Genomic DNA, 26,495 nt, shown 5'->3' with positions numbered 1-26,495 from the left:
TCCTTTCGAAAACGAGCCCCGTCAGGACGAGCCGCGCAGCGGCGAGCTGCATCAATTTCGAAGTGCCGCGGCCGCCCGCATGCTAATGAGGCACTGAATATGTATTTCAGCGCTTCATCAGTAAACTTCGAAATGGCCATTTACATGGCCATTTTGAAGTTTGGGGCTAGTGTAGACATAGCCTGAATTTCAGAATTCTCATTTGACTGTTTATATGTTTTTAAATTTCTGTATATGTCCAACACAATAATTCCAGGTGCATTCATAATACAAGTGATAGGCAGATACCATAACGCTAACGCTCTTTCTAACAACTGGTTATACGTTCAGTAGTACAAGGTACTGATCTGTTTGAATCATAAGATTGTGCCAGTGCACTATTAAAGGAACAGAATGACTTTATAAATTAAAAATAAAAAGAAGATTCCAATCTGTCTGACTCATAGGAAAGACAGAAAGGATCTAAGGAATAGGATTAGTTTTTTTCAGCCTCACCACTGTGTCATTCTGATTCCAGGAATCCCTCATCTGGACAGCACTTCCACAGAGCAGGACAAATTCTGTATTTTATATAGAATCCATTAAAGGAGATCCAAAATTTGGAATGTACAACTGAAAATGTCATTGGTTCAGAAGTCACTACCACCTAGAAGCAACAGCCCACCCTGGTTATATGGAAGTATAAGGCCCTCAGTACCACTTATGTCCTGCATGGGAACTGCATGAGAGGTTGCTAGAAGAGTGGCTGCATAGCAGTGCCTGGCATCTGTGTGAGTCCAGCAAAATCCCACGCGGAAGGCCACAAAGGGATGAGGCATCTTGAAATGCCACAGATTCACATGGGAGCAGAGTCCCTGAATTACTCCAGCTCATGGCATGGAGCGGAGTTACCTGGGAGTAGTCACATGGTCAGTGCCCCCCCCCGCCCACATCCTTCTTCACCTGTCGCTCCTGATTCCAAGTATTCAATTCCCCTAATACTTTCTGTTGTCTCTCTCTATACCTTTTTCACATCCAACATACCTTTTTTGAGCTGGGGTGACCAAATATGCACATAGTATTCAATATATGGCATATCATGGATTTATATAGAACAATACATTTTCTGTCTTATTATCTATCTGGTTCCTAATAAGTCCCCATATTCTGCTAGCTTTTTTGATTACCACTAGATATGGAGCAGATATTTTCAGACAACTATCCACAGACTCCAAGATCTCTTTACTGATGAGTTCAGCTAATTCAAACATCATCATTTTGCATGTTTATTTGGGATTATATTTTGCCATGTGCATTATTTTGCAATCTCAACATTGAAATTTATCTGCCATTGTATTGTTCAGTCACTCAGTTTTGTGAAATCCCTTTGTAACTTGTTGCAGGCTGCTTTGGACTTAACTATCTAGAATAAATTTTGCCACCTCACTGTTCACCCTTTTTTCCAGGTAATTTTTGAATATGTTGAAGTGCACCAGACCTGGAACAGACCCCAGAGGGGCAGTTCTATTCACGTCTCTCCTTTCCCACCAGTTATTCCTACGCTTTGCTTTCTGTGTTTTAACTGGAGTGCCTGACAATGCTTTCAGGATCATCTAATGATCCTTAGTTTATTTTTATGATTAGCCTTTTGTTATCTTAATTACCCTGCCTCTGTTTATAAACAAACTCCTTGCCACAAAGGCCCAGCTACTCCCAGCTTCCGAATTCATCCCATATGACACTCAGGCTGTGTTCCAGTTATGAGCTCTGTCTGGGGCTAGGGTGACTAGATCATGGTACAAAATTTAGGGGAGAGCTTGACACACACACCCCCAAGCCCACTCTAAATAGCACTCCTGACAGAGTCCTTTCATGATCATTTGGTTCCCAGTTTTTGTGAAATTAGTCAGCTCTGCAACAGCCTATTTTATGTAGGAAAGGCCCCTACTGGTAAACATAGACCCAGATTTGTGCTGTATGATTATTTGATGTTATAACCAGTTGTTCTCATCCCCTTTTTTCACTTCGAGTTCAATCTTTGTTCCTTCTTAAATAACCTTACTTTTGTTTTATTGTAAGTGCTCACCAGTGCTGTGTCATTCAGAGGTATGCTGTTTTAAAGTAAAGTTGGTAAACTGGGGTACCTGGCACCTCTGGGTGCCAAGAATCTGGAGTTTCTATGAGTAGCTAGTGTCAGAGGCTGGATATTACAGGGGAATGATTCAAAATGATTCAGGGCTTGGGGTGCATATCACAAAATGTGAGGAACCACTTTTCCCCAAATTTCATGGCACCCCATGAAGCTGTGTGCTCTGGTATATGACATTGTGGGTGCTGGCAGCCAGACCCATCCCCCAACCGGGCTCTCTGAAGGCTACATCCAACCGGACTATCCTTAAAGGTGTGTGGGGCCCAGGACACTCCTGTGCCCATAGACTGCTGTTCCACGTCTGCCCCGGGGCCACCCCACTCCACCCCTGCAGTGCCCATGCCCCATTCCTTCCCCTAATCTTCCAACCCTGCTCTGCCGCTTCCTGCCCTTGCTTCACCACTCCCAGTTCCACCCTCTCCCCCAACCTCTGCCCCTCCTCCTCCTCCTCCTCCTCCACTTCCACTCTGCCCTTTCTTTCAAGTGCCTGCTCCTGCTTTGGCCTCTCCCCACTCCACCCTATCTCTCAAGCCCCCTCCCCTGAGCAACATGGTCCAGGGAAATAGCAGGGGTCTGGCGCCAGCAGCATGGGTTGGTCCCACCCCCACACTCATGACACAGCCCATTCTGCTCTGCCAGCTTCCAGCCCCGTTGCTCTGCTTCCCACCATCAGCGAGTGTAGGGGTGGTCCCACCCCTCCTCCCAAGCCCCCTGCCCTCAGCAACATAGCTGTGGGAGTGGAGTGAGCCAGGGCTGAATCACTCTGTTTCCTGCCCTCCCCAGTGAGAGTGGAGATGGGCCTGATTCCTGTGCCTCCCTGCCCAGCTGCCTTGCTCCTGCCCCCCACAGCATCTGCTTCCATGGTGCTGCAGCCCGAGAATGCAGCACCCCCCTCTGTAGGGCAACAGAACAGCTAGGGACAGGGCTGTCTGCAAGGGGAAGACAGGGCTGACCTAGCCCAGGAAGAGTGCTTGAGTGGCTGACTCGCTAGTGGTGGCAGGAAGGTGACATCTAATTATCACAAAGATGACCCTCCCTCACTGGAGGCTGGGGAAAGAGACTTTAGTACCCCAAGACCCATCACACTCATTCAAGGCTCTTCATTATAGGAAGGCATCTGTGGAGGGGGCTGGGTTAGCAGATCCTCTGGAGCCATAAATTGCTCTAGTACCTAGGAATGGTTGCACAGGGATCACCATGGGGCAGCAGTCACTGTATGAGCTGAAGCAGGAGCTAGGGAAGGGGTATGTTACTGTTGGGTGACCTGCCCCTGAACTGGGTGACTTCCATTCCTATCCAATTTCCACTTAGTTTTGTAAACAAAGTCCATTTATTTGTGCTTTGTATTGTATGGTGTGTGTGAGAGAGACAGCCCAAAGGAAGAGGAAAAATAGCACATTATATGCTCACAAAAGTTAATGTTTTCTAATACAGCAGGTGCTTAAAAGCACTGCTATTTGCAAACAACTCTTTACATTAACTTTGAGCAGATGTCCACAATAACGTATCTTTACATAAGGAGTATTTAAGGGCCATTTGACTAGTGAGGGCTGTTATCTGCAAGCCCCCTTTCTTCTATTTTCATTTCAGCTGTTGTCCTCAGTAACAGCTGCTCTCCTCGGGACCCTGCTTTACACACTGCCACTCAAGTTATGCTCAGCGATGTTCCTACTCCCATCGTTGGGTGGTAATTTTCCATTGACACAACACTATTTTTTCTGAAATAGGGTCATCCTTGCAAGTGTGCTGCTTGTAAGAAATATTAGGAAAGTGACCAACTTCAGTGCTGGCTAGCTACCTTAACATTTTTATACAAATACAGGAAGACATCTGAGAAGCAGGGAGTGTGTCACTAACTGTAAACCCACACACTTTCCCTCAGACACTGCTAGCAATCTCAAAGTGGTTAAAAACTTGCTTCTGTGAAGATTTATGTAACTGGACAAGGAATTCTTTGCAGCTGTGTAAGCAGCCTATGAATATTGGAAAGGCTAGAACCTAGCTCTACGTGGAAACAGCTGCGTAGGGGACAAGAAGTTCCACAGAATTATCTTCATGGTGTTTCCTAGGTAGCCTTCCATTAGGGCCAGGGTTTGCCCTGATTGGCCAGTCATCTGTACAGAGGCCCTGTGCCTGCATAGCAGCCCCGGTTCCACAGCAGCCCCCTGTACCTCAGTGACAGAGTGCCAGTGGAGTCCTGCTTATACAGCTCCAGAAGCTTGTGCATGCCCCAGGAATCCCTGTAAAGAGGAATACTGCTACAGAAGAGATGCAGAAACATAATACAGACATGGTGTGTATTATGTCTTCACCTGTATCTCCACCTGTTCTTCTCAGCCCATTTTCATTTTTCTGGCCCATTTAGCAGAGGAAGGAGTAGAATGTTGCATGGAAGAGCATGATATCCTCATATTACACTGGAGGGATGATATCAAATGTGCAGATCAGTTGGCGAAGGCTGTTTGGATCCAACACACTATTCAGAGTAGCTTCTCTACAGTAGACCTTGGGGTGGAATTTAAGCTGGTTATGTGCCTAAGAAAAACTGGTCCTTCCAAGTACATTGGCATAAAGGCACAGGGAGCTGAATTCACTCCTGTGGCAACTCCTTTGACTGAGTGAAATGACACCAGAAATTAATTTGGCCCAATGCTTGTGAGAGTCTTTGTCTCGATTACAAGAAGTTTCTCTACTTGGGGTAAGCTTCTGTACCTTCTTCTACAACACAAGACAACAGCCCATCTCTTGATTCATGGCAAATGCTGAGTGCACGTAGCACCAGTGCTCCACACACTGCCTTGGCACTACTAATTTGCTGCGACAGGCAATTCCAAGTGTTGGTTTTGACTTCTTTAGATCTAAATCATATCTTCTTTTTTGTTACGTCCCAACATAAGGATTACAATCTACCCAGTTACTCTTAATTCCAGTTCCCAAAGTTAAGTTCCTAAGAAGCTTCTGTAGGGCTAAAGGCAGAAAGGATCTCATTTCTGCCACTCACTAAGTCTGAATTCAATGAGTGACAGAAAAGTACCTGTCCTCTTGTTAGCATCCAGACAGAATCATAGAACACTGGAACTGGAAGGGACCTCAACAAGTGATTGAGAACCATCTAGACCCCATGCCCGATACATGTCTGTCTAACCTGCTCTTCAATATCTCCAGTGATGGAGATTCCACAACCTCCTTAGGCAATTTATTCCAGTGTTTAACCACCATGAGAGTTAGGTTGTTTTTCCTGATGTCTAGCCTAAACCTCCCTGGCTGCAGTTCCCATTGCTTCTTGTCCTAACCTCAGAGGGTAAGAAGAAAATTTTTTCTCCCTCCTCCTTGTAACTCTCTTTTAGGTACTTGTAATGCTCCAGTGAAGTCTTATTGTGCTAGGTGCTGGACAAACATGCAGCAAGTTATGGACACATCTCTTTGTTCATGCTTTCGGTTATCTGCTGCCAGGTCTTTGTATGTAATAAGATAAGAGGAAGAGGGTTCCTGTATAGTGTAAGATTGCTGTGAAATATTTAAATGGAACACATCTCATTATATAGCATGACTGCTTTTACCGAAGAAAGACATTGGGTATGATTATAAATTTCTAAATAAGACATACAATTAGATTAGCTGAAATAAATTAGAAACAAAATACACTCCTGTATTTCTATCTCATGACATAGGTATCTAATTGATGACAAGTGGTTTTGGAAGGCACAACCCCCTAAATTCATTGAAAATTTTCCTTTTCACGGCAACAGATGAATAGGACTCCCACTGGGGAGGTTCACTTTCTCCTCATAAAAAGATAACCCCACATCCCTTTTTATAGCCCTAGTTACATGCCTGAAATGATTACTGCTTTGCGTTGTTCTTGTCACACACATGCAGGCACACAGATGAGGATCGTAGAGCTCAAAATATCATGTAACAGCCTCTGGGAACAGGTGGGCTATGACACAGAGACACAGATCTTTTGTTAAGGTGTTTCTTTGATAAAAGTGGCTTCATGTTATGGCCCTATTAACCACAACGTTAGACCACCTGTCTGCAAGCATTCATGCTGCCCAATGATACGGAAGTTATAAGATGAAACAGCTGATGTGCAGGGGCTGCAGTCTTTGTGAACAAAAAAAAAAGTCCTCTTTTTCTGGTTCTCGGCAGGATTATTTATCTATCTGGCTCTCCGGCTCTGCAGCCGCTTTTATGCATTTGTGTCATTTATCACCTGTTTGGGATTTAACACACAGCCTATATGGCTACTGAGCAACGGCACCATTCAGTCTTGCAATCACAGATGCTTTGCAAAATCTGGGTTCTCTAAATCACCCTGGAGCTGAATGGTGAGGTACAATCATTAAGTAATTTATTTAATGAGTCTAATTATACTTTTTTTTATTTTTAAAAAGAAGTGGAAATACTTTTTGCAACATATTAAACAGAGTAGTAGACTTATTCCTACTTTTTCCTCTGTGTAGTACTCCCAGCCCATTCTCCTGTCTTTGGAAACTACAGCTGTGTTTACACTACAGTTCAAGTGGAGCTTCACCGCTGGTGTCAAACAAGTCTCTCCAGGCTTCCCCTTAACCAGGGGCTCAATAGTGTTCAACCATTCGAGTGGATAAGTCCAAATTAATATTCAAAACCAAATGGAGACAGTGTTGCCAACCTCAGCTAGAAAGAAGGAGTGCGCATAAAGCCAACTCTATCTACACCAGTGGGAAAACTGATTTCAGCACTGGGTGGTGCTCTGTCATTTTACACAGTGTCTCCTGCATGGCAGGTTCTATAATGTTAGTGCTTCAATTGTGAGACTGTCTTATGGGGAAAGGGACAGCTGGAGCATTCTTCAAACACCCACCGTGCAGTGTCCAGCTTGGTATTGCACCAGCAACAGTCTCAGAGCACAGCTTGTTCTGCAAAATGGAAGCGACTAAGACTGAACTGATGCAAACTGGTCAGCAAAATGCATGTGAGGGAAACAAAACATAGGACAGAAGGTTGTCGAGAAAAGATTTTTTTGGGGGCGGGACATGGGGAAAAGAGGAAGGGTGAGCCACGTTCTCTTACCAAGAGCTAGAGAATTAAAACACCATGTCCAGACTCTGCCCTATGTGCAATAATTCACTCTGTTTTGTGGTAGAATTTAGCCTGATCACATTAACCCCTTGGTTTAAGAAAGAGAGGTGTCACTGGAAATGGGGGATGTGTTGTTTATTTTCTAAAGTTCTTGTTGGAAACAAGGAATTGCATCAGGTGGGTGTTTATACCTTTCCCATGTCTCTTGTTCGTGGAGGGAAAGGGGGGTAAGTCAGAAAAAAGGACAAACTTTACTCCACATAAAATCACAACACTTATAATTCCACCTGTATGTGGCACTGTTGCTTACCATAAGTAATTCAAACAAAATACAGCATGGCAGATATACAATAAAGATAGCATGAGGCTGCAGGTGGCAAAAATCAGCCTGCTCAACTGAACATGAAGACAGGAAGAATGAGGCAAAGTTTTATGGGAAAATGTGGTGTTAAAAGAAATGGTGAAGATGCAATGGATGTCTAGAGAAACCTTACATAGCTGGGAACCAAGTGCCAAATGACTGTACAGTTGACCCTCAATTTGTGCAAGAGTTACACACTTGGAACACCAGGTGTAACTCAAAATTCATGCAAGTCAAGGGGAGCACCAGCTCAGCACTAGCAGCTGCTGCTGCAGCAGCTGGGAGCAGGGGATCCCCCTGTTAAGGGGGAAGAGAGCTGGCAGAGCATTTTGCTCAGCCAGCTCTGCTCTGGGGTGGCACTGCTGAGGAGGTCAGCGGGTGATGATCCCCTTGTTAACATGGATCCCCATGTTAAAAGACTGCTGGCTGGCTGGCCTGCCGTGAGCCAGCTCAGTGGCAGCAGCTGCTGCCGCTGGGACAGGCGATCCCCCTCTGAAGGGGGATCACAGCTGGACTGGGGTGCCGTCAGTGCCATTCCAGGGAGGAGCGGTGAGCTTGGCGGACCCCTTGTTAACAGGGATCCCCCCCATTAAAAGGCTGCTGGCTGGTGGAGCAAAGCTCCACTAGCTCTGCCAGAGGCAGCAGCCACTGCCGCCACACAGGCGACGGGGAGGAGATCCTCCTGTCAAAAGGGAACAGAGCTGGCGGCACAGCCAGCTCTTCCCCGAGTGCTGTTGCCGGGACAGGGGTGGGGAGCGGGTCAGGGCAACCACCAGCGACAGCACTCGGGAAGAGCTGGTGTCTGTTCCCTTTTGACAGGGGGATATTCTCCCCCGTTGGCTGTGCAGCCGCGGCAGCTGACTCTGGTTGGAGCTTCCAGGTTCCCCCTCCAATATTGCCAATGTGAGATACGCGCATGTCGAATGCGTGTATCTTGAGGGTTTACTGTATTGGGAATAAAGGGCAGCCTGGCATGCTAATTTATGGGCAGTAGTACTTACCACTGTTTGACCTATCACTGGTTCTCTCCAAAGATGATCAAGGGAGTTTTAATCAAAATTTCAGAGGTTTCTAAAGAACTTTTTTTAAATATGATATATTCCATGATGAATATTTTAGAAAAATAGGTCAGGAGACCAGACTTGCCAACACAGATAAAACTCTAACTGGCATCAACGGGTCTAGGATCGGGCCATCATAAACAAATCTCACTTTTGAAGCTTGCAGATTTTCTCCTTGGTATCCATGTTTGATTTATGAACAGAAAAAATATTAGTGTTTCCTTGAGAGTGCGTTAATGGAGCATCTACACTAAACTCATCAATATTTTGTGATGGTTTCAGTAAATTGAAAACTGGCCAATTTTGTCCAAAATAATTGCCTTCTACAAAAATATAAGTTATCCTACCTCTACACAAGTAATTTGAGATGAATGTTCTAGACAATAATCCTCAAGCAGTATTTGTTTATTACCACTGATTGGAGAGACAGCTACAGCAAAGTCTCCATATTGCCAATGATTTTCAGGCCATAAAGTAATAATAATACAAGAAATACATGAACAGGAGCAAAAGCGTTTCCCTAGTCCCTTCCAACGCACTCACCCTTCCTGCAAACTAAACCTTTTATGAGACATCCCTGACAACTTATGCTACAGCTGTTCAGTCCTTCTCTGAAGAAAGACAGACTATGCAGGGGGAGAAAGGAATAGAAAATGATAGTTCAGTAGTCTCTTGCATTTCACCAGTGACAACTGAAAGAAAGAACAGTTTATTAATAGAGCCCTAGATTTCATCTAGAATTCAAAAATTGGTAACAAGGAAGCATGGTGGCAACTGTTATAAAACAGAACAAGCCTGGGGGAAATGCTATGCTGATCATTTTCAACTGTTCATTATAATAATAGCTTTGCATTTCTACAGTATCTGCTGACATTTGAGAATGTCCAAGCCATTTTAAAGCACGAATAAATTAAATTTTACCCATATCTATTAGGTAAGTAAACAGTATTATCCCCACTAGGTAAAGTGAGACAACACGAAGGTTATATAGGAAATGTGTAGCAGAACCAGAATTAGAATCAGATATTTTGACTCCTACCTTTTCAGATGATTTCTGAAACTTTACACATTCCAATCCATTCAATGATCCCGCAAAACTTTATTTTAGGGAAATGACTGCAGATTGAATTATTTTGGATTATACTGACAAGAACAGTCTTGGAGTTCCACAAGCACAGCGCTCTTTTTGTGCTGGTACTTGCTGGTACTAAGTACCAGCACCTTGGCAGCACCAGCTGTGGGATTGGCTGGGGTGGGGAGCTGATTGAGTATCAGCTTCTTCTCTCTCTCCTTTAAAAAACAAAACAAAACAAAAAAGCACTGCAAAACAACCCTTTTAATGTGCACAGAAGTTACGCTTATATATCATGATGAAAATGTAATTCTATATTTTATTCCAGGGCTGTCAGAGCTGAGCTGTGGCCAACCTGTATGCACTGCTCCAGGGGTCTGCCACCTGCAGCTTCAGAGCCACACGTGGCTCTTTAAGGACTTCTTAGTGGCTCCCAATGATATAATTGAAAAGTAAAAAGAACCCCTCCTGATTATTTTTGATAAATGGTGAAGGCCTAAAAGTCCAAAAATGAACAACTCATATGTGAGGAATATGTGATCTTGAAATGTTGGGTAACTCCCCCTAGCATCCTCCAGGGAGAGAGAAGGGTTGGAAGTGAAAGTCATGAAAACAGTGGTACAAACACAAATGTAATGTGTGAGGTATAGAATATGAAAAAATTTGTGAATGTTCTGCAGTAAACACGTATCCCATTACAAATCATTGTGTGCCTGCTGTTCGTAAAATATGGTTATAAAACACAGGGTTTGACATTATTTATTAAGGACCATCTTATATTCACACACATTGTGGCTCCTGAAGTATTGATTTAGGAACCAAGTTGGAAAAAATGACTCTTCTTGTTGTTTTGGTTGCGGACCCCTCCACTGGTCAATTACCAAGTTACAACCAGGAGATGAGCCAGGGTCATAAGGGAATCAGGGTCAGGTATCATGTTACAGAGACAGCAGTTAATAGCAGAATTGGGGACAAATCAGGGTCATAAGCAAAGCCCAAGGTCCACAGCAGGGCAAGATTTGGAGTGGAATCAAGAAGGCAATCTGTCATTGTTCAGACATCTCTGCATGATAGCTTCCTGGTTTATATACCAGCTTGAGCCAACCAGTGGCCTGAGAGGGGCTACCACTCTGGCCCTTTTGGGCAATACTACCTTCAATGTCCATGCTTTGCAGGGACTTCCAGCAGGAACCTGATCTAAGCTTCCAATGTCAATGCTGAATTGTTGGCAGCCAAGAATTCTCACAGTCCCAGGTTCTAATCCCCTCCACCCCAGTTCTGAGTTGAGTTTGGGTTGAGGCTGGTTCTAAAGTGTGAGTATGTGTGTGATGGTGCCCAGGCTGTACCCTCCCACTGGGCCTGGTCTTGTTCATTTCCTGTACTCTTCTTGAAGTGGAGAGGAGACAAAGGTGTGTCCTCGGACCACGCAGTAAAAACAAAGGCTCACAGCTGTCTGTGTGCTCTCTTCCTTTATATAGGTTCAGAACTGCGGTCCTATAGGCTTTGGCATAGAAGGCAGACCTGGAGGCGTCTGGCCATTCCTCATTTCTTCCTCTTACTCATGCATCTGAGACTTGATGTGAGATCAGAGGCCTGCAGTTGGGTTGGGAAGGTTAGCTCAGTTTTTACATACTCACCGACTGTCCCTGGAGCTGATCTAATTGAGCTGCATCGTTCTGTTGGCTATCTGCTGCATGCTGTTGGAAATGAACAATGTAGGAGGTAGCTGGCCTTTGTTCCTGGCAAAACTTCCAGAGAACAGACTCTGGGAAGCAGCCACAATCTGGGTCATCAAAGATGTCTGAGAAGGCTTGCAAAGAGGCATCCAAGACCACAGGTCTGTTCTTCTCCAAGACGAAGAAAGCCCAACTGAATGCTGAATGTTGGTTTAGGTTCAGGCAATAAGTCATCTTCCTCCGAAAGAGCTAGGGTCTGTGTGTGTGTGGTGATCTGTATCACTCGTGTTTGTAGTTTGAGGTTCTTTCCCTGCAGGATGGTTGTGTAGATTTCAGGCCCTTGGAGAAGGCAGCCCACCCCTTCCATCATCTGTGGAGGGGATCAGTGAGGTTGGGTGGGGAAGATGGTTTGAGTAAACTGTCAGGGGTGGGTAGCCTCTGTGCACTGGTCAGTTACCAAACTGCAGTCAGGAGACAAGAATCAGGGTTGGTGTTGAGTCAAGTCAGGACACCAGGGCACTAGAGTCAGGTTCCAGGCAAGTAACAGGGTCAGAGTTGAACTGGGCTGGGGTGCCAGGAAATCAGGGATGAGGTTATAGACAGCAGGCAATTAGCAGAGTTGGGACAAACCAGGCTCAGAAGCCAGAGTCTAGCATCCACAGCAAGGCAAGACCTGGAGTGAAACCAAGCAGATGGTCTGTGTCACTGATCAGACAGCTCTCCATGGTGGCTTCCTGGTTCACATACCTCCATGTCAGTGGGCTGTGAAGGGCATCTACGCAGGCTCTGCTGGGAGGCACTTCCTCCAATGTGTTTCTGCACAAGGTCCTCCAGTGGAAATCCAGATCAAGTGTCCAGTGGCAGCATTGTAGCATCAGCAACTCAGTTATCCTAGGATCTAACCCCTCAGGTTCTTCCCTTGGGAACCAGTCTTGTGAATACTTTTTCCATGAGCAAAGTGACCAGAAATACACTAACCCTATTTATTCGATGTTAAAAATTCTGCAAATCTACAGCTTAGTTCTGCCACCTGTATCATGCTGGGAAGTAATTTACTCCTCAAATAATTACACACATTTCAGTGGGACTGCTCGAGGAAAAAGGTATCACTCAACAGGCTGGCAGACTCAAGACCAAAATGAGAAAGGGTGACAGTCTCAGAACAGGGCACATTATCAAAATCTTTCAAAGTCGATACAGATCTATTTTTCTCAGTGTAAGCACAATAAGAGAAGCTGGTAGAGTCCCTCTGATTATGTTATGAGGGTTGATTGTGTAGGTGTGCTTTTACCATTGTGTGCCCATACTAGAGCTTCTACACTATGTTCCATTAAGACTTGTCTTGAACCTTTCTCTTAAAGCATCTAGTACGTGCCAAAGCCAGAGACAGAGATACAGTACTAGATGCCCAACTAGTCTTATCTGATTTGGCAATTCCTGAATTTGTTCTTTGTTTTGTATATTTTTCCAAGGTATTTATGAACTGCTTGAAAAAAATGCAGAGTTTGCACCTCTCAAATCCAGTACTCTCTTGTCTGACAGCATCCATACTCTGGAAGGAGTATTGGGGTGGGGCTGTGTCCAGTGAGAAGCCCTGCCTGTCCTTCAACAGTGGGGCTGGAGTTAGAGCCCCTGCCTGCCCCATGGCAGCATGGGGCCAAGAGCCAGAGCCCACTGTCTGACTCATGGCAGCGCAGGCCCAAGAGCTGGAGCCTCCTGCCTGGTCTGTGGCAGCCAGGGAGAAGCAGAAAGTTCCCTGCCTTCCCTGTGGGGCCAGAGACAGAGCTGTAGTCCTGTGGCTGCCCTGCAGCAGTCAGGGGCTGGAGTCCTATGGCAGCCTAGGGGAGCCCGAGCTAGGGCTGGAGTCGCAGGAGAGGGAGGCTGAGGCAGCCCTGGGAACACAGGGATGGGTGGGGCCAGAGGCCTGGATCTCTCCTCATCCCACAAATTATCTTGTTTGGGACCTGTCAGGTCACGACCATGCTGGACAAGGGAGGTGCAACCTGTAGTAATTTGCTAATGATTTTCCAAGTCTATATATGAGATTATATGGAAAATTAGTACCAAATTACTACTTTGAGTGTGTCTATGTGTAGTTTCTAGCATTCCTTGTTCACTTTTGGAGACAGACATCAATGGCAAATAGTATGACATGCACTTATAAATATGCACTGAAGTTAGTCTAAAGTTTCTTATATATATTATAGTAATTCTGTGCTAATATTTTTTCTTTCTATAAACCTTCCTCTTTCTCAATGCCTAGCCAACCTACCTATTATGAAAATAAATGGATGCTACTCCTTGCAAGAATTAATGATTTTGTTTGTAACAGTCCCACTGTACTTAACTAAGACTTTGATCCTGCAAACACCTGGGCATTTGCCTGACTTTATATACTATGGGTCTGGTCCTGACCTGTCAATGTCATTGGCAAATATCTCATTGACTTCAGCAATGCAGGATCAGGCATTCTGAGTAGTTCCACTGATATTCCTGTGAATTAAACATATGCTACATTGGTCAAAAGTCTGATTTTAAATGGAATATTTTTATGATACAGTTACTTTGTGCCTGAACAAAACACTTAAATGTATCATTTTAAAAGCCTGAGGCTTGTCTATACTTGCCCCCAACTTCGAAGGGGGTATGTTAATCAGGGCGATGGGAAATTACTAATGAAGTGCTGCGGCGAACACGCAGCACTTCATTCAGCTAATTCTCCCACATGGAAACTTTGAAGCTTCAAACTTTACGCATGCCGGCACTTCAAAGTTTGAAGCTTCGAAACTGCCACAGGGGAGAATTAGCCGAATGAAGTGCTGTGTATTCACTGCAGCACTTCATTAGTAATCTCCCATCGCCCTGATTAACATGCCCCCTTCGAAGTTGGGGGCAAGTATAGACAAGCCCTGACTGTATACTCAGGGGTTCACTGAAAACTATGCAAAAACATTGATATGTGACTGTTTAATCTGATTTTTAGAAGTATGACAAAAATCATGTAATCATTTTAATAACTCATAGATTTGTTGCCAGTGTCCGGTAGAAAAATATTCAAATGGAGAATACACAAACTTCATTTGATGGTATGCCAAAGAATTACATGTCATATCAACAAGAAAAGTATGTTTAAAATTTGACATGTGAATCTCAAATCATCCGAGATTTCACTGAATTTTACTCTCAGGATAAACCACTTCAGATATGACAACATACTTTATATCAAGACTGAAACTAACAATACTCCTGAAAATTTTGTGGAGTAAGGGGACTTCGAAGTTGCCCCAGCACTTCGAAGTACCGGCAGGTTAGCCAAGGCTAGACGTGTGCCAGTACTTGGAAGTTTAAAACTGTGGAGTTGCCACAGGGGGGAATTTGCTTAACAAAGCGCTGCCTATGCACGGCAGCACTTCATTAGTAAACTCCCAACACCCTACTTACCATCCTCCCTTCGAAGGAAGGTGGTAGTGTAGACAAGCCCAAAGAGACCCTGGGTGGGAGACTGAGGTGTTATCTTACCACCAGTCAAATGTATCCTACAATAGCTACTATTTTGGGAAAGATAGCTGGTGCCTACAGAGCTAAAAGCGACTCCCATTTGACAAAATGCCAATGAGATAACTTTGTCTTATAATATTTGTCCCACACCTGTAAAGTTCCATTATGTAAAATAAAATTATTTCTTTTGTATATTAGCAGATATAAAATTGGCTCTTTTTCTAAGACACATTCAGTTAACAAGGTTAATAGAGTCCCTTAGCCATGTCTTATAATCATTTCAAAATGGGTAATTCTTCTTACACCCACTGACTCGATTAAAAGAGAATAGGATGTAGCCAGGGTGTAATTTTATATTAAACACGGAGAAAGAAAGTGAAGTTTAATATTTTAAACTTTTGCTTAAAAAAGAAGCCCATAAAAAACAGCAAATCTCTCAGCATCTTAAAAAGATTTAATATTTTACTTAGGTTCAGACCAAAAAGTATACACATTTCAGCACATGCTAATTTCTCCTTTGTTTAAAGTTGTACTTTCTATGCTTCAAATTCTTGAATGGTACACAGGGAAGAATGCAAATTTGTAGTACAGAGAAAAATCTGAGCAAGGACTATCCCCGGGCACAGTAACAGATGCTTTCACTGAACAGAAATAAGTTTCAGGCCCCTTTAGTGCAAAAGCATATCCAGTGAATGTACTGTATATCTAAAGAGAAATGTCCAGTGCTATCCTTGTCATGTTACTATGTTTCTTTATCTGACCCAATGTAACTCCAACTAAAGTCGGGGGAGAGACTCCCATTTATTACAACAGTTGCATCAGGAACTTTATCCTAATTCCTAATATTAGGTTGTAGTGATTTGGCAGCTAGGGATTTGTAATATTAGAATAAGTCCTAGAAAAGTTGGCCTAGTGCTTAGGATGCAGGCATCAAAGGTTAGAGATAGATGCAATTAATCACGTTGATACCAACTGCACATGTGGCATACATATTGATGGGAGGTAACCTCTTCATAGTTGAAGTTAAAAGTAACCTCCATTATGAAACACTACTTTAGCTCCTCTGCATTGGAGAACTTTTGTCTCAAAACTGTAATATTCTAGTGATTTGTCCCATCCCACTTAATTACAAATTTAAAAACCATATCTTTATTTGCTTACACAAAAGAAACTATGAATTATATTGTACGTGTATACTTTTTTTAAAAAGCAAGACATTCCAAAATCAAAAAAACTGTTAACGAAATTTTAGGGCATACAACACTTTGACTCACATCAGGAATTACTCTAACTAGTATGTGATACTATGAATGCGTACATTTTTTAGACTCCAAGAGGAATATTAGGTCATTACATTTATATTGATGTGATCAAAACCATTGCTAATGTGTCAAGTGGAACAAATTCTTTATTCTTAAAGGTTAGCTCTACTAAGTAGACAACAGCTTGCCAGATGATCCTTGGGGTTAGACATAAAAGTTATGACACAATGAAAATGTATGGTAGACCCCCCCCAGCTTACACAGAGGTTACGTTCTTGCAACCCCTGCCTAAGTCAAATTTCATGTGCAACTTGGGAGAGCCAGGAAACTGATGAGGGCACTAGCAAGTGGAGGGGAGCCAGGAACTAGGTTGGTGCCCTTATCAGTTTCCCTGCTCTTATCAGGGGCAGCAGTCGCATTAACCCAAGACACTTGGTTTCGCATATCTCTGGGGTTTACTGTACATATATTGTATACCTGTACGTACAAACGCTCTCACGTAGCGGGGAGCTCAATAATTATTTATACTTGTATAACATAGGGAAATAAAATCTGTACTTTAATTGTGCGGTATGGGTTCCTTATATTTCTTTACCCCATTATTAAACCTCCGTCTTCTGTCTTTCCCTGCCACTCTTCCACCTTTCAGTCTTGCCTTAATTTTTCATCCCCTTCATAATCTTTGTTCTGCTCTATAGCTGCCTTTCCCCTTCAGCAATGGTTCAACCAACCAACAGAATCTAATTTCCCTACTTCTCTCTCATCGCTACTGTGGAGTAGGGGTATCTCGAGCCCACAGAACTTCTTCACCTTCCCAAATATCTAAGCCATAGCTGTCCTGAAGTATCACTCCATCCATCCTTCACATGTTTCAGCCATTCTCAGAGAAGAGCAAAAATAATGTCACTTTTTGCTATCAGCTAAGAACAGTGAGTTGTGACTTGCCTGTGCTGCCCCCAAAAAGCACAGTTGCGCAGTCAGAACTCTTTCCCCACTGATGTCTGTAAGATATACAATTTCTGGAGAAGATTCACCTCCCTGGGTTCCCTCAGTGATGATGCTTATAGTCTGGTGAAGTGAAAGGGAACATGAGGGCAGCCAAGGCACTACTCCGAAAGGCAGGCTGAAGAAAGGAAAGTCCTGGAGCCAGTGTGCAGTGACCTTACTTTGTTCATATCTAATGACTATTCGATTATAAATGTTCACCTCTGCCCACTTAGCTCTTGACTATATTTTATCAATGTGCCCAACCTGCTAAAGCTGTTTCATATAGTAGATTAAGGCTCGGTCTATACTTGCACTTTTGTCAACAAACTTTTAATCAGTTGGGTGTGGGAAGAAAAACCACACCTCTTACTCTCAGTTTTGCTGACAAACGTGCCAGTGTGGATAGTGCTGTGTCAGTGGGAGACGCTTGCATTCCGACATAGCTACTGCCACTCACTGAGGGTGGTTTAATTATGCCTGTGGGTGAGCTCTCTCCCACTGGCATAGAGCAGCTACACAGAAGACTTTAACAGTGCAGTAGTACAGTTGTAGTGCTGTAAGGTATTTGGTGTAGATATCACCTAAAGAGCTACCTTCCTACAGCATTTGCTGCTTTGCATGGTCAGCTTTTTGCTGTGTCACGTTTGTTTTATATCCTTCTTAAAATATTTAAAACATTTTAAATACAGCTCTCTCCCTTTTTCTCTCTCTTTTTCTAAAAAAGTCTTTCCCTCTCCCAGAGATAGTGCTGGGCTCATTGCAGACATGCCAGAATCTTTTAACAGCAGAACCAGCCAGTGTTGTGTCACTGTTCTGGCAATGAAAAGACAAGGAGAACTCACGGTTTTACTCCAGGTAAGGCCTGTGGTATGATGCTCTTTGATGTAAGCTTGAAGCTCAGTCCAGATGTTCAAGTACGATTTCACCCAATCAACATGACGTAAGTCACTGTAAGAAAGAAAGTCAAGGAAACATTCTCTTTATGATTTATTGTGTTTGAATATAGATACTTGCTACCCTGTATTTAAACTGGACTAGATACTTTATCTGTGATCGACCACACAATTAAGTAAGAAGACTGCCAACAGATAAATGAGACTTAGTGGACTGGTGAGCCCTGAGGTCCTTGCTAAGCAGAGATAAGGTGAACAAGGTGGCTCCAGGACAGAATGATTCCTGCCCAAGCTTGAAGTGGACCAGGACAGTAAAAAAGCTAGATGGAGCCCTGTGCCAGGAATTCAAACCTGATTCCCTTTGGCATTTTGATTTTTAAAAACATTAAAGATCAGCATATTCTGTAAAAGGTCCCAGCTTCTGAGTTCAAAGGTAGCTTGTTGCTCTCCTTCACTTCTCAAACCAACATGTGTTCTGCTACTCTCTCCCCTTGGAAAGTTTTCCAACCAGCACTTTATAAGCTCTTTAAATGCAACAAAAGCATTAATCTTAAACAACGAGGATGACTTGTAATAAATGGTGATCAGGAAGCAAAGGTTACACAATATCTTTAGACTAGATAATACAGTGTCATATTACAATTTCTGTTTGACTCATATTTATAAACCAAGATTTTCAAACATAAGTTAGGAGTCTCAAATTATTATTCAGGCACCTAAATAAGCAGCCTAATTTTCCAAAACACCAAGCGTCTGGATGGCTAGCTACACTGAGTACAATGGGACAATGAGTGGAAGTAAGAATATGCATGGGATTAATTGTAGGAGGGAGCTGTCAATGGTGAAATCCAGTTAAAGATAATTACAGCGATCACTAAAAGCCTGATCCATGGCCCGCTGGAGTCAAAGAAAAGACTCCCACTGATTTCATGGGCACTAGGATGAGATCTTAAAGAAAATGAAGACCAAGAGGGAAATCTCAACAGTTAAAATCTGGGTCTTGCTGGGTGTTTTTTTAATATATTTTTTTTCAGATCCAATACTCAGAGATATCTTGGTGTGAAATATTAAGCAAATATCATCCCCCGCCTTACCCCTAAAAATCATGCGCATTGTTTATTCCTTTTAAAAAGGCATACCTTCCCCAGCAGTGCTTATGCCCCTTCAGAAAGTATATTCTAAAATGGAGCAAATAATTATCCAGAGTAAATAATTTTGGGCTCTAGCAGGCAATTTATAACTATAATTAAAAGAACTCTCTCAAAAATTCAGATCTGCAGATTAAATTTTACTTGGGTAAACGACGAAATTACTTGTCAGCTGTTTTCCCTCTCCTGATCACTGTGGGTTGAAAATGTGTATCAACAGACCTGAAATAAGGGCTTGAATCAGATATGTTCTATAAAAGAACAAAAATAGGGTATGAATCAGCCTCATTTGTCATGAATGGAATTTGTACAACAGTTTACCCAAGGGCTTACAAAAGGAGTCATCCTCTCTCTACAGCGCAGGCCACAGAACGCCAGCGGTATGGCACCATGTCTGCTGCCACAACCAGATGCTTCTCTGTGCATACACCCTTACGATCTCCATGCATTGGTGCAAAGAAAATTCCTTTGGAACCACAGCATCAAGGGGCAGTAAGGTCAATTGTAGGGAGCTGGACTCCAGATGACAGAGCCAAAGTGAAAATTTTCAAGCAGAAAAGCAAGATTCACAATCAGGGAACTCCATCTTTTCAACTCTGTATCAGTCAGACATGGTGGTACTGTGGCTGGCAGTATGTATGCACTTGAATGCTTTTTAATTTTCAACACACTTTTTGTGGTATGTCTGCAAATAATACTATAATCTTGAGCACCGTGGCAACAGTTCCAAGCTATCAATAGAGAAAGTGTGGACATTAACACCAGCCAACATACCTGTTTTTGTAGTCCTTTAACACCCTGTTAGTATAAAAGGTAGCAGCATCATTCATCTCCTTGACATAAGGGCCTGGTTTAGGAGACTAAGAGAACAGCACCATCACCCAAGTACAGCAAGAAAAAAGAAAAGAAAAGAAAAGAAGATGCAAAACATTAGTCAAAACCCTCCACCAGTATTTTTGACTGAGTGTGGAAATAAGGAGATGGGAATGCAGAGTTCAATACAATAGTCAAGACTACTCTGATTTTATTAAGGAGTGCATTTAAAAATGCCCTAGTCTGTATGTAACTTACCACTGTTATCCACCCAAGTGCAGAAATGCTTTCACTGACAGCTGAGAGGTGGTTGAACATTTTACTTCCGCGGTTTCTCTCTCTGAAGGTCTGGATTTCCTGGATCTTGTCCGCTATTGGTTTGAGCAGCACGGCCATTTCACTCTGCCATGAAAAACAAAACTATTGTTATCACTGGCAGGCAGGAAACACTCCAGGCTTAGTACTTCCCTCTGTGTAGTGCTATCAGTTTAGGATAGGAATAAAGGTCAATGTCTTGTATCCTTTGTACGATCACCATATAACTTCATTTGCCCCGTTCCTGTTACAACAGCAAAACATTCACCCATTAAATAATGATGTATTTTGCAACCTAAATTACAGCCAGCACCTGCAGTGTATTACATAGGTACAACCTATATAGTAAAACAGAGACCTCTGGTTCCTGAGACTTGTGATTCTCCCCAAGGGTACCCAGGATTGTGAAGCGCCTAAGCACTATCTGCCTTAGTGTGAAGGAATCTTGCCTGTTTGCTGCAGTTCAGTTTCCTGAAACCAATTGCCTCTGGCAGGCCAAGTACTGCCTACCAGGCTTCTGCAGGCTTCACTCCCTCTGAGCAGGCTGGCACACACCAATGGCCAACCGCTCTCTGAGCATTCCCTGTAGGGTTCAGCCCCATATCCACTAATCATTGAGAGATAAATCAGGCCTATTGTTTCCAAAGGAACAATTATACACACAGAGAACATTTGCACTCAGAAAACATACATACAAATAAGGCACACGCGAGCTTGTAAGATTCAGCTCAGCATCAGAACTTTGCTTAAGACCACACCGCTGACATATATTTACATTGCAAATAAGGATAAGTTTATCACCAATTAGTAGATATTCAAGAGACAGTGAGTAAGGACAGTAGAAATTAATGGTTATATATGAAACAAAACCATAAAAACTCTTCCTAGAGACAGGCTATCTCCTGCCGAAGAAGTTTATTTTACACAAAGATCTTTTCAGCATTTTCAACTAAGACTAGCTAAGATCCCCTTATGGTGAATGGAAACATGTCGTCCATTCACTTCCTACATACAAAAGGAAGGGGTATCTTCTCTGTCTTCTAGATATACCCACAAAGTTCATGGCCTTTACTTACTAAGGCTACATCTACACAGCAAAGTTACTTCAAAATAACACTTGTTACAGTAAATTTTTTCATATCCGGCAGCCCCGGGACTGGGAAGTTGCTGGATATTCAAATATTCTGGATATTTTGGATAGTAGAGAGCAATGAATAATACTAAAGAAAAACGAAATTAGCTATTAAGAAACAAACAAAAACGTATGCAGAGTGCTTTATTTAAAACTTACACTGTATTTGCTGTATTTACATGTATTTACTTTGACTATGCTGTACTTACGGAAAACGTAACTAAAATTTACTTAGTTATTTGAGAGTTCCAGATGATAGAATTCTAGATATGAAAAAGTTTGCTGTATTTCAAAATAATTTTGTGAGAATCTACATTATGCACATGCTATTTCAAAATAAATTGAAATAGTGGACATGTTATTTTGATCTTTGTAAACCTCACTGTAGAAGGAATAATTCCTATTTCGAAATAGCTATTCCAAAACAGGTGCTGATAAGACACAGAATAGTGTTACTTTGAAATAAGCCATAATGTCGTCCAAAGGCACTATGCCTGGATATGCTATTTCAAAATAGCAGGGTACTCTTTTGAAATGCATTCTTGTGTGTAGCTGTGTTATTTCAAAATAAGCTATTTAAGAATGGATTATTTTGAAATAACACTGCTGTGTGGACATAGCCTAACAGGACAACTTTCCATAAATTGTTCCCACCCCACACCCCCCTCGTACCTCTTCCACGTTTGCTTCACATCTCTTCATTAATATTTTACTTCATATGCAAACAGGTATCTATTGTGTCAGTTTACAATGCTTAATTTACATTCTGATGGAGAAACATATTCCTTGTCTCTGTTTTGGACAAAAGCCTGTTTATCACCTTCACTTGTCACAAATATCTTGATACAGACTTACCACATATTTTCAATATATACACATAACTTCTTCAAACATTGCACAATGATAATAATGACTAGCATGACACTGGCTTTACCTTGTGCCCTCACAAGACATTCTTTGGTGAATCAAAATGAATGAATCAGGATACTGCCATAACTTCTTTGCCAGGTGGCATTAAAAGAGTCTTGGGTCACAGAACCTCCCTACTAAAATAACTATATATCTTGGAGTTACTATGGCAGTTACAGTTTTAGGACACTGGGAATGCTGTTGGTGTTCATTTTAATAATGAAATCATAGTCTGAGTCTGATTTTGTTTCTGAGAAGTAAAAATGTTTGCTTTGATATATATAGCTAGCTCAAGTAAATATTGATCTCTGGTTACCAGAGGCAAACAGTCCAATAGAATGAGTACTCAGTGCAATGAACACTATTTGGAATGAAGAGAAAAGCTAGATAAGCACGGACACCATCTAAGCTATTATTTTATTCAATGTGAATATCAATCACACTTTTCTAATGTATAAGATAAACTCACTACAATGCTGGAAAACCTACCCCATCCAGCACTATATGCACGTTGCTCTGGAGTCAGAATACGTCAGCATCTTAAAAACAACTATATTCGTGTCTGTAGTACAAACTATCTTGTGACCCTAAAACATGCTGCCACCAAAGTGGCTCAGTTTTCTATTTTAAAAATACAGCCACCAAACTCGTGCCTCACACTCACACATGACCCACTTAGGAGCGCACCATTCCCCAGGGCCCAAGTGCTTTCTTCAAGTATAACTGAGAGGAAAAAGTTGGCCACGGATATTTATTGCCAAAGCTTTCTGAGCCAGATATTTTCTTTTCACTTTTCCCCAAGAGTGTAACTGTTCGACTGATTTGGTTGCTCACTGGAGAAAATTCACACAATCATGTCACATAACAAAATTACTATTATTGTACAATTACCTGCCCATCCAGGAGTAAGGAATTTATATATTAGGGTATTTAGATACTACAGTGATGGATGCTATACAGCTCCTAAAATGGGTAGACAGTGCTACAGAAAGATTAATTACCAGGAAGTCTTTCCAGTCAGTAAAGAGACTGATTTTAAGTGGTTTCACTTGCAAAAGATATAGCCAAAAGTAGGATTAGCAGAAAAGGTGAAACACCTAAATGACTTTTGAAAGTCACAATTTTTTCTTTTCCATGTTGGGAGAGAGTTGTAACAGAGAAATTCAAATGTTTCCCAGATCAGGTGAAGAAAAACTTTACAGAATGACCTTCTTCCTCCCTTACCATTAAAATAGCTCATGACTTCAGACAGGGCAACAAGAATTATCACACCCAGTGTTTGATGGCTGTAAAAAATAAAACACAGCAATAAGCTTTGCTTGTTTATTTCTCTCCCCTTCAGAATTCTTTGTTATTTAGCTTCTTAAAAACACTCCCCTTCCTCAAAATAAATGTGTCAAAGTTAGTTACCATAAATCAACACATGGTCAAAAGGCTTTCCCAGCAATAGGGAAAAAATAGGGGGTTCAAAAATGTTAAAGGAGCCAGTCTTAAACAGTCCAACAAACCATAATATTTTAGTATTATTGTCACTCTGAAATACAATGCTCATGAATCTGAGCACAACAGCAATGAATAAAAGTTAAATTAGAAAAGTATTCCTCCTGCTTTTGCTTCGTGCCAATTTGTTCCTTGGAAGGTTTACAGTCTTCAGCTCATCATGAAAAAGGGCAGTGCATCTGAAAAGCTGGTGATATCTGGCCTGCCTCCACAGAGGACAAAATATATTTACAGTATTAGCTGGATCAGAAAGGGTTCTTGTTCACCTCTGGTTCCCCAACAAATCATCATTATCATCAACAACCACGGGCTCAGCACCTGTTGGTGTCTGATGCCTCTCTCACTATTTCCTTCCATCTTTGCCTGTCCAGTGCAGAGTGGCTTAGTTTCTGTAGACTAACTCCGCACCAATCCACTATATCATCTACCCATTCTCTGTAGGGTCTGCCTCTCCTATTTGAGCTGTCCATTATGCCGGATACAAGGGTCTTGATTTTTTCATGTCATTCATTCTGTAAATATGCCCGAATATCTGAAACTTCTGCTTTATAACCTTCTGCAGTAAGTTCTCTTTCAGCTGTATCTTTCTATATAATTCCTCACCGGTGACCTTGTGCATCCATCCTATTCTCAGGATATTTTTATAACAGCTCCTCTCAAATGCCAATATCCCTCTCTTTGAATCTTTTGTTAGCACCCATGTCTCACATCCGTACACACACACATTTTCAAGATGCTCAGCTTTGTTCCTAAGCTAATTGCTTTACTTTTCCAGATCTTATCCATCCTCTTCAAACCTGCTCTTGCTTTCACTGTTCTAGTAGCTATTTTCCTTCTTACAGTGTAGACCACATGTTATGTTGCTCCCCAGATATGTGAACTTCTCTACATTCTCTAGCTCAGTCCCATCTACACTGATCTTCCTTCCTATTTCCTTATCTCCAATTACCATTGTTTTTGTTTTATGAATGTTCATAATTGGTCCATACCTCTTCCCTTCCTCATTTAGCACCCGCACCATTTTCGCTATCTTCTCCTCATCTTCCTCAATGATAACCGTATCATCTGCGAACCTCAAGTTGTTAATTCTTTTTCCATGCACAGATATCCCTTCTACCTCTTCCTTGATCTTGTCCATCGCTCTCTCTAGATGTGTGATGAAGATACTTGGTGATATCAGAGCTCCTTGTCTTGTACCTCTGCTTGTTCTAAATCAACTTTCCATCTCCCTGAACGTTCTCACCACTGCCTCTGCATTGTCATTGATATCCTTCAACAACCGTATCAGTCTGCTACCTGCTCCATACGACTCCAACACCACCCAAGTCCCTTTCTGATCAATACTGTCAAATGCCTTCTGAAAAAAAAAATTGACGAAGCAAGTGTAAATGTTTGGAGTTGCTGCTGGAGAATATTAGCTTAATGAAGTGCTGCATATGCACTACAGCACTTCATTAATAATTTCCCGATGCTCTACTTACCGTCCTCCCTTCGAGGTAGGGAGGTAGTGTAGACCTAGCCTTACAGAGAGAAAGAAAGAGTTTCCTCTACAGCCTTAGCTCAGAGCCAGTGGGCTTTTAACTCAAACCGCAGAGGCTCCTGCACTAAGCTCCAGTGATGCTAGGTTCAAGTATACCTGTCAGTAGATACAGTTTCACTAAAGTATGTGTGTGCATACTCATCAATCTGGGCAAGGGCCTTTCACCTTGCCCTCAGCAACTGAACAATGAAATGTACTGCTGAAAGAATGATACCTAGTGTATCTGACTATATGATGAGTGGAAAATATTTAATAAAAGTACATTACATCTGCCAGTAAGAGCTCCTGATTTGGCTCCATAACAGAGGCAATGCTGATCTGCTCTGCTCAGGATTCTAAAAAAACTGGTCTTCCTTAGCTGATTTCATATTCATTGTCATACAAGTGAATCTCTATACTGTACAAAAGTAGTCAAGTCAAAGAGACGAACCTGGCCAATTTAACTGGAAAAATCTTCAACATGTCTTCGGGAAGTGCTACATGAAATTGTTTGTCATGTATAATGGCACAGTTGTTTAAGTAAGCTTAGGAATCTTATTCCTATAACACTATTTTATTGAAATATTTAAAAAATGCAGAATAGCTCAACTGAAAAAATATCAAAGAGAATTCTTAGCTTCTCTTTTACCCTTCATTCTTTATAACAATTGGTAATTACACACAAGAATCTCTTACAGTTATTAGTAAATTTAACCTAAAACAAACTAATCCATTCAATATAAGTCTGCATTACAAAACTAAATTAGTGTGATAAGGCTACTGAATTTGATTGTATTGCTGTAACTACAAGGTGCCCACTCCTGAAAGCCAATGCAGCTCTGGGACTTCTCATGAATAAAGTAAAGTGTTTCCAGGTGCTGTGCCATATTCAGCAAGATCTGCTGAAATAAACAGTGTCTTGTGGATGTAAGGCTGCAATGGAGTATGTTAAAATAACTCCCTCAAGTCATTGCTCAAACCCAGCTCTATTGTATGCAGTGACTTCTTTGACTTGAACCCTTCTTTTGTTAGGAATAAGGAAGGCATGAAACATTGTTCTGTTTTTGACACTGAAGAATGTCAGCCATGTGATGGAATGATTTTTTTATTGTATTACCAATCTGAACTCAACTGAGGTGATGCTTGTGTTAGGC

The 26,495-nt window shown here is 42.1% G+C and overlaps 1 protein-coding gene across 1 annotated transcript in view; it reads right to left on the bottom strand.

Moving 5' to 3' along the window:
* The window catches only part of CAP2 (cyclase associated actin cytoskeleton regulatory protein 2), a 95,494-nt gene that overhangs the window by 11,557 nt on the left and 57,442 nt on the right, over positions 1-26,495 (bottom strand). The window contains exons 5-7 of the mRNA XM_074987651.1: positions 20,225-20,368; positions 19,928-20,013; positions 17,955-18,060 (exon numbers count right to left, since the gene is read on the bottom strand). Of these exons, the coding sequence (XP_074843752.1) occupies positions 17,955-18,060; positions 19,928-20,013; positions 20,225-20,368 (336 nt within the window). The remainder of the gene's footprint in view (positions 1-17,954; positions 18,061-19,927; positions 20,014-20,224; positions 20,369-26,495) is intronic.

This window comes from Carettochelys insculpta, chromosome 2 (assembly GCF_033958435.1).
Source record: "Carettochelys insculpta isolate YL-2023 chromosome 2, ASM3395843v1, whole genome shotgun sequence".
Taxonomy (NCBI): domain Eukaryota; kingdom Metazoa; phylum Chordata; order Testudines; family Carettochelyidae; genus Carettochelys; species Carettochelys insculpta.
The sequence above is the reverse complement of the archived record's forward strand: the minus strand, read 5'-3'. Positions and strand labels throughout refer to the sequence as shown.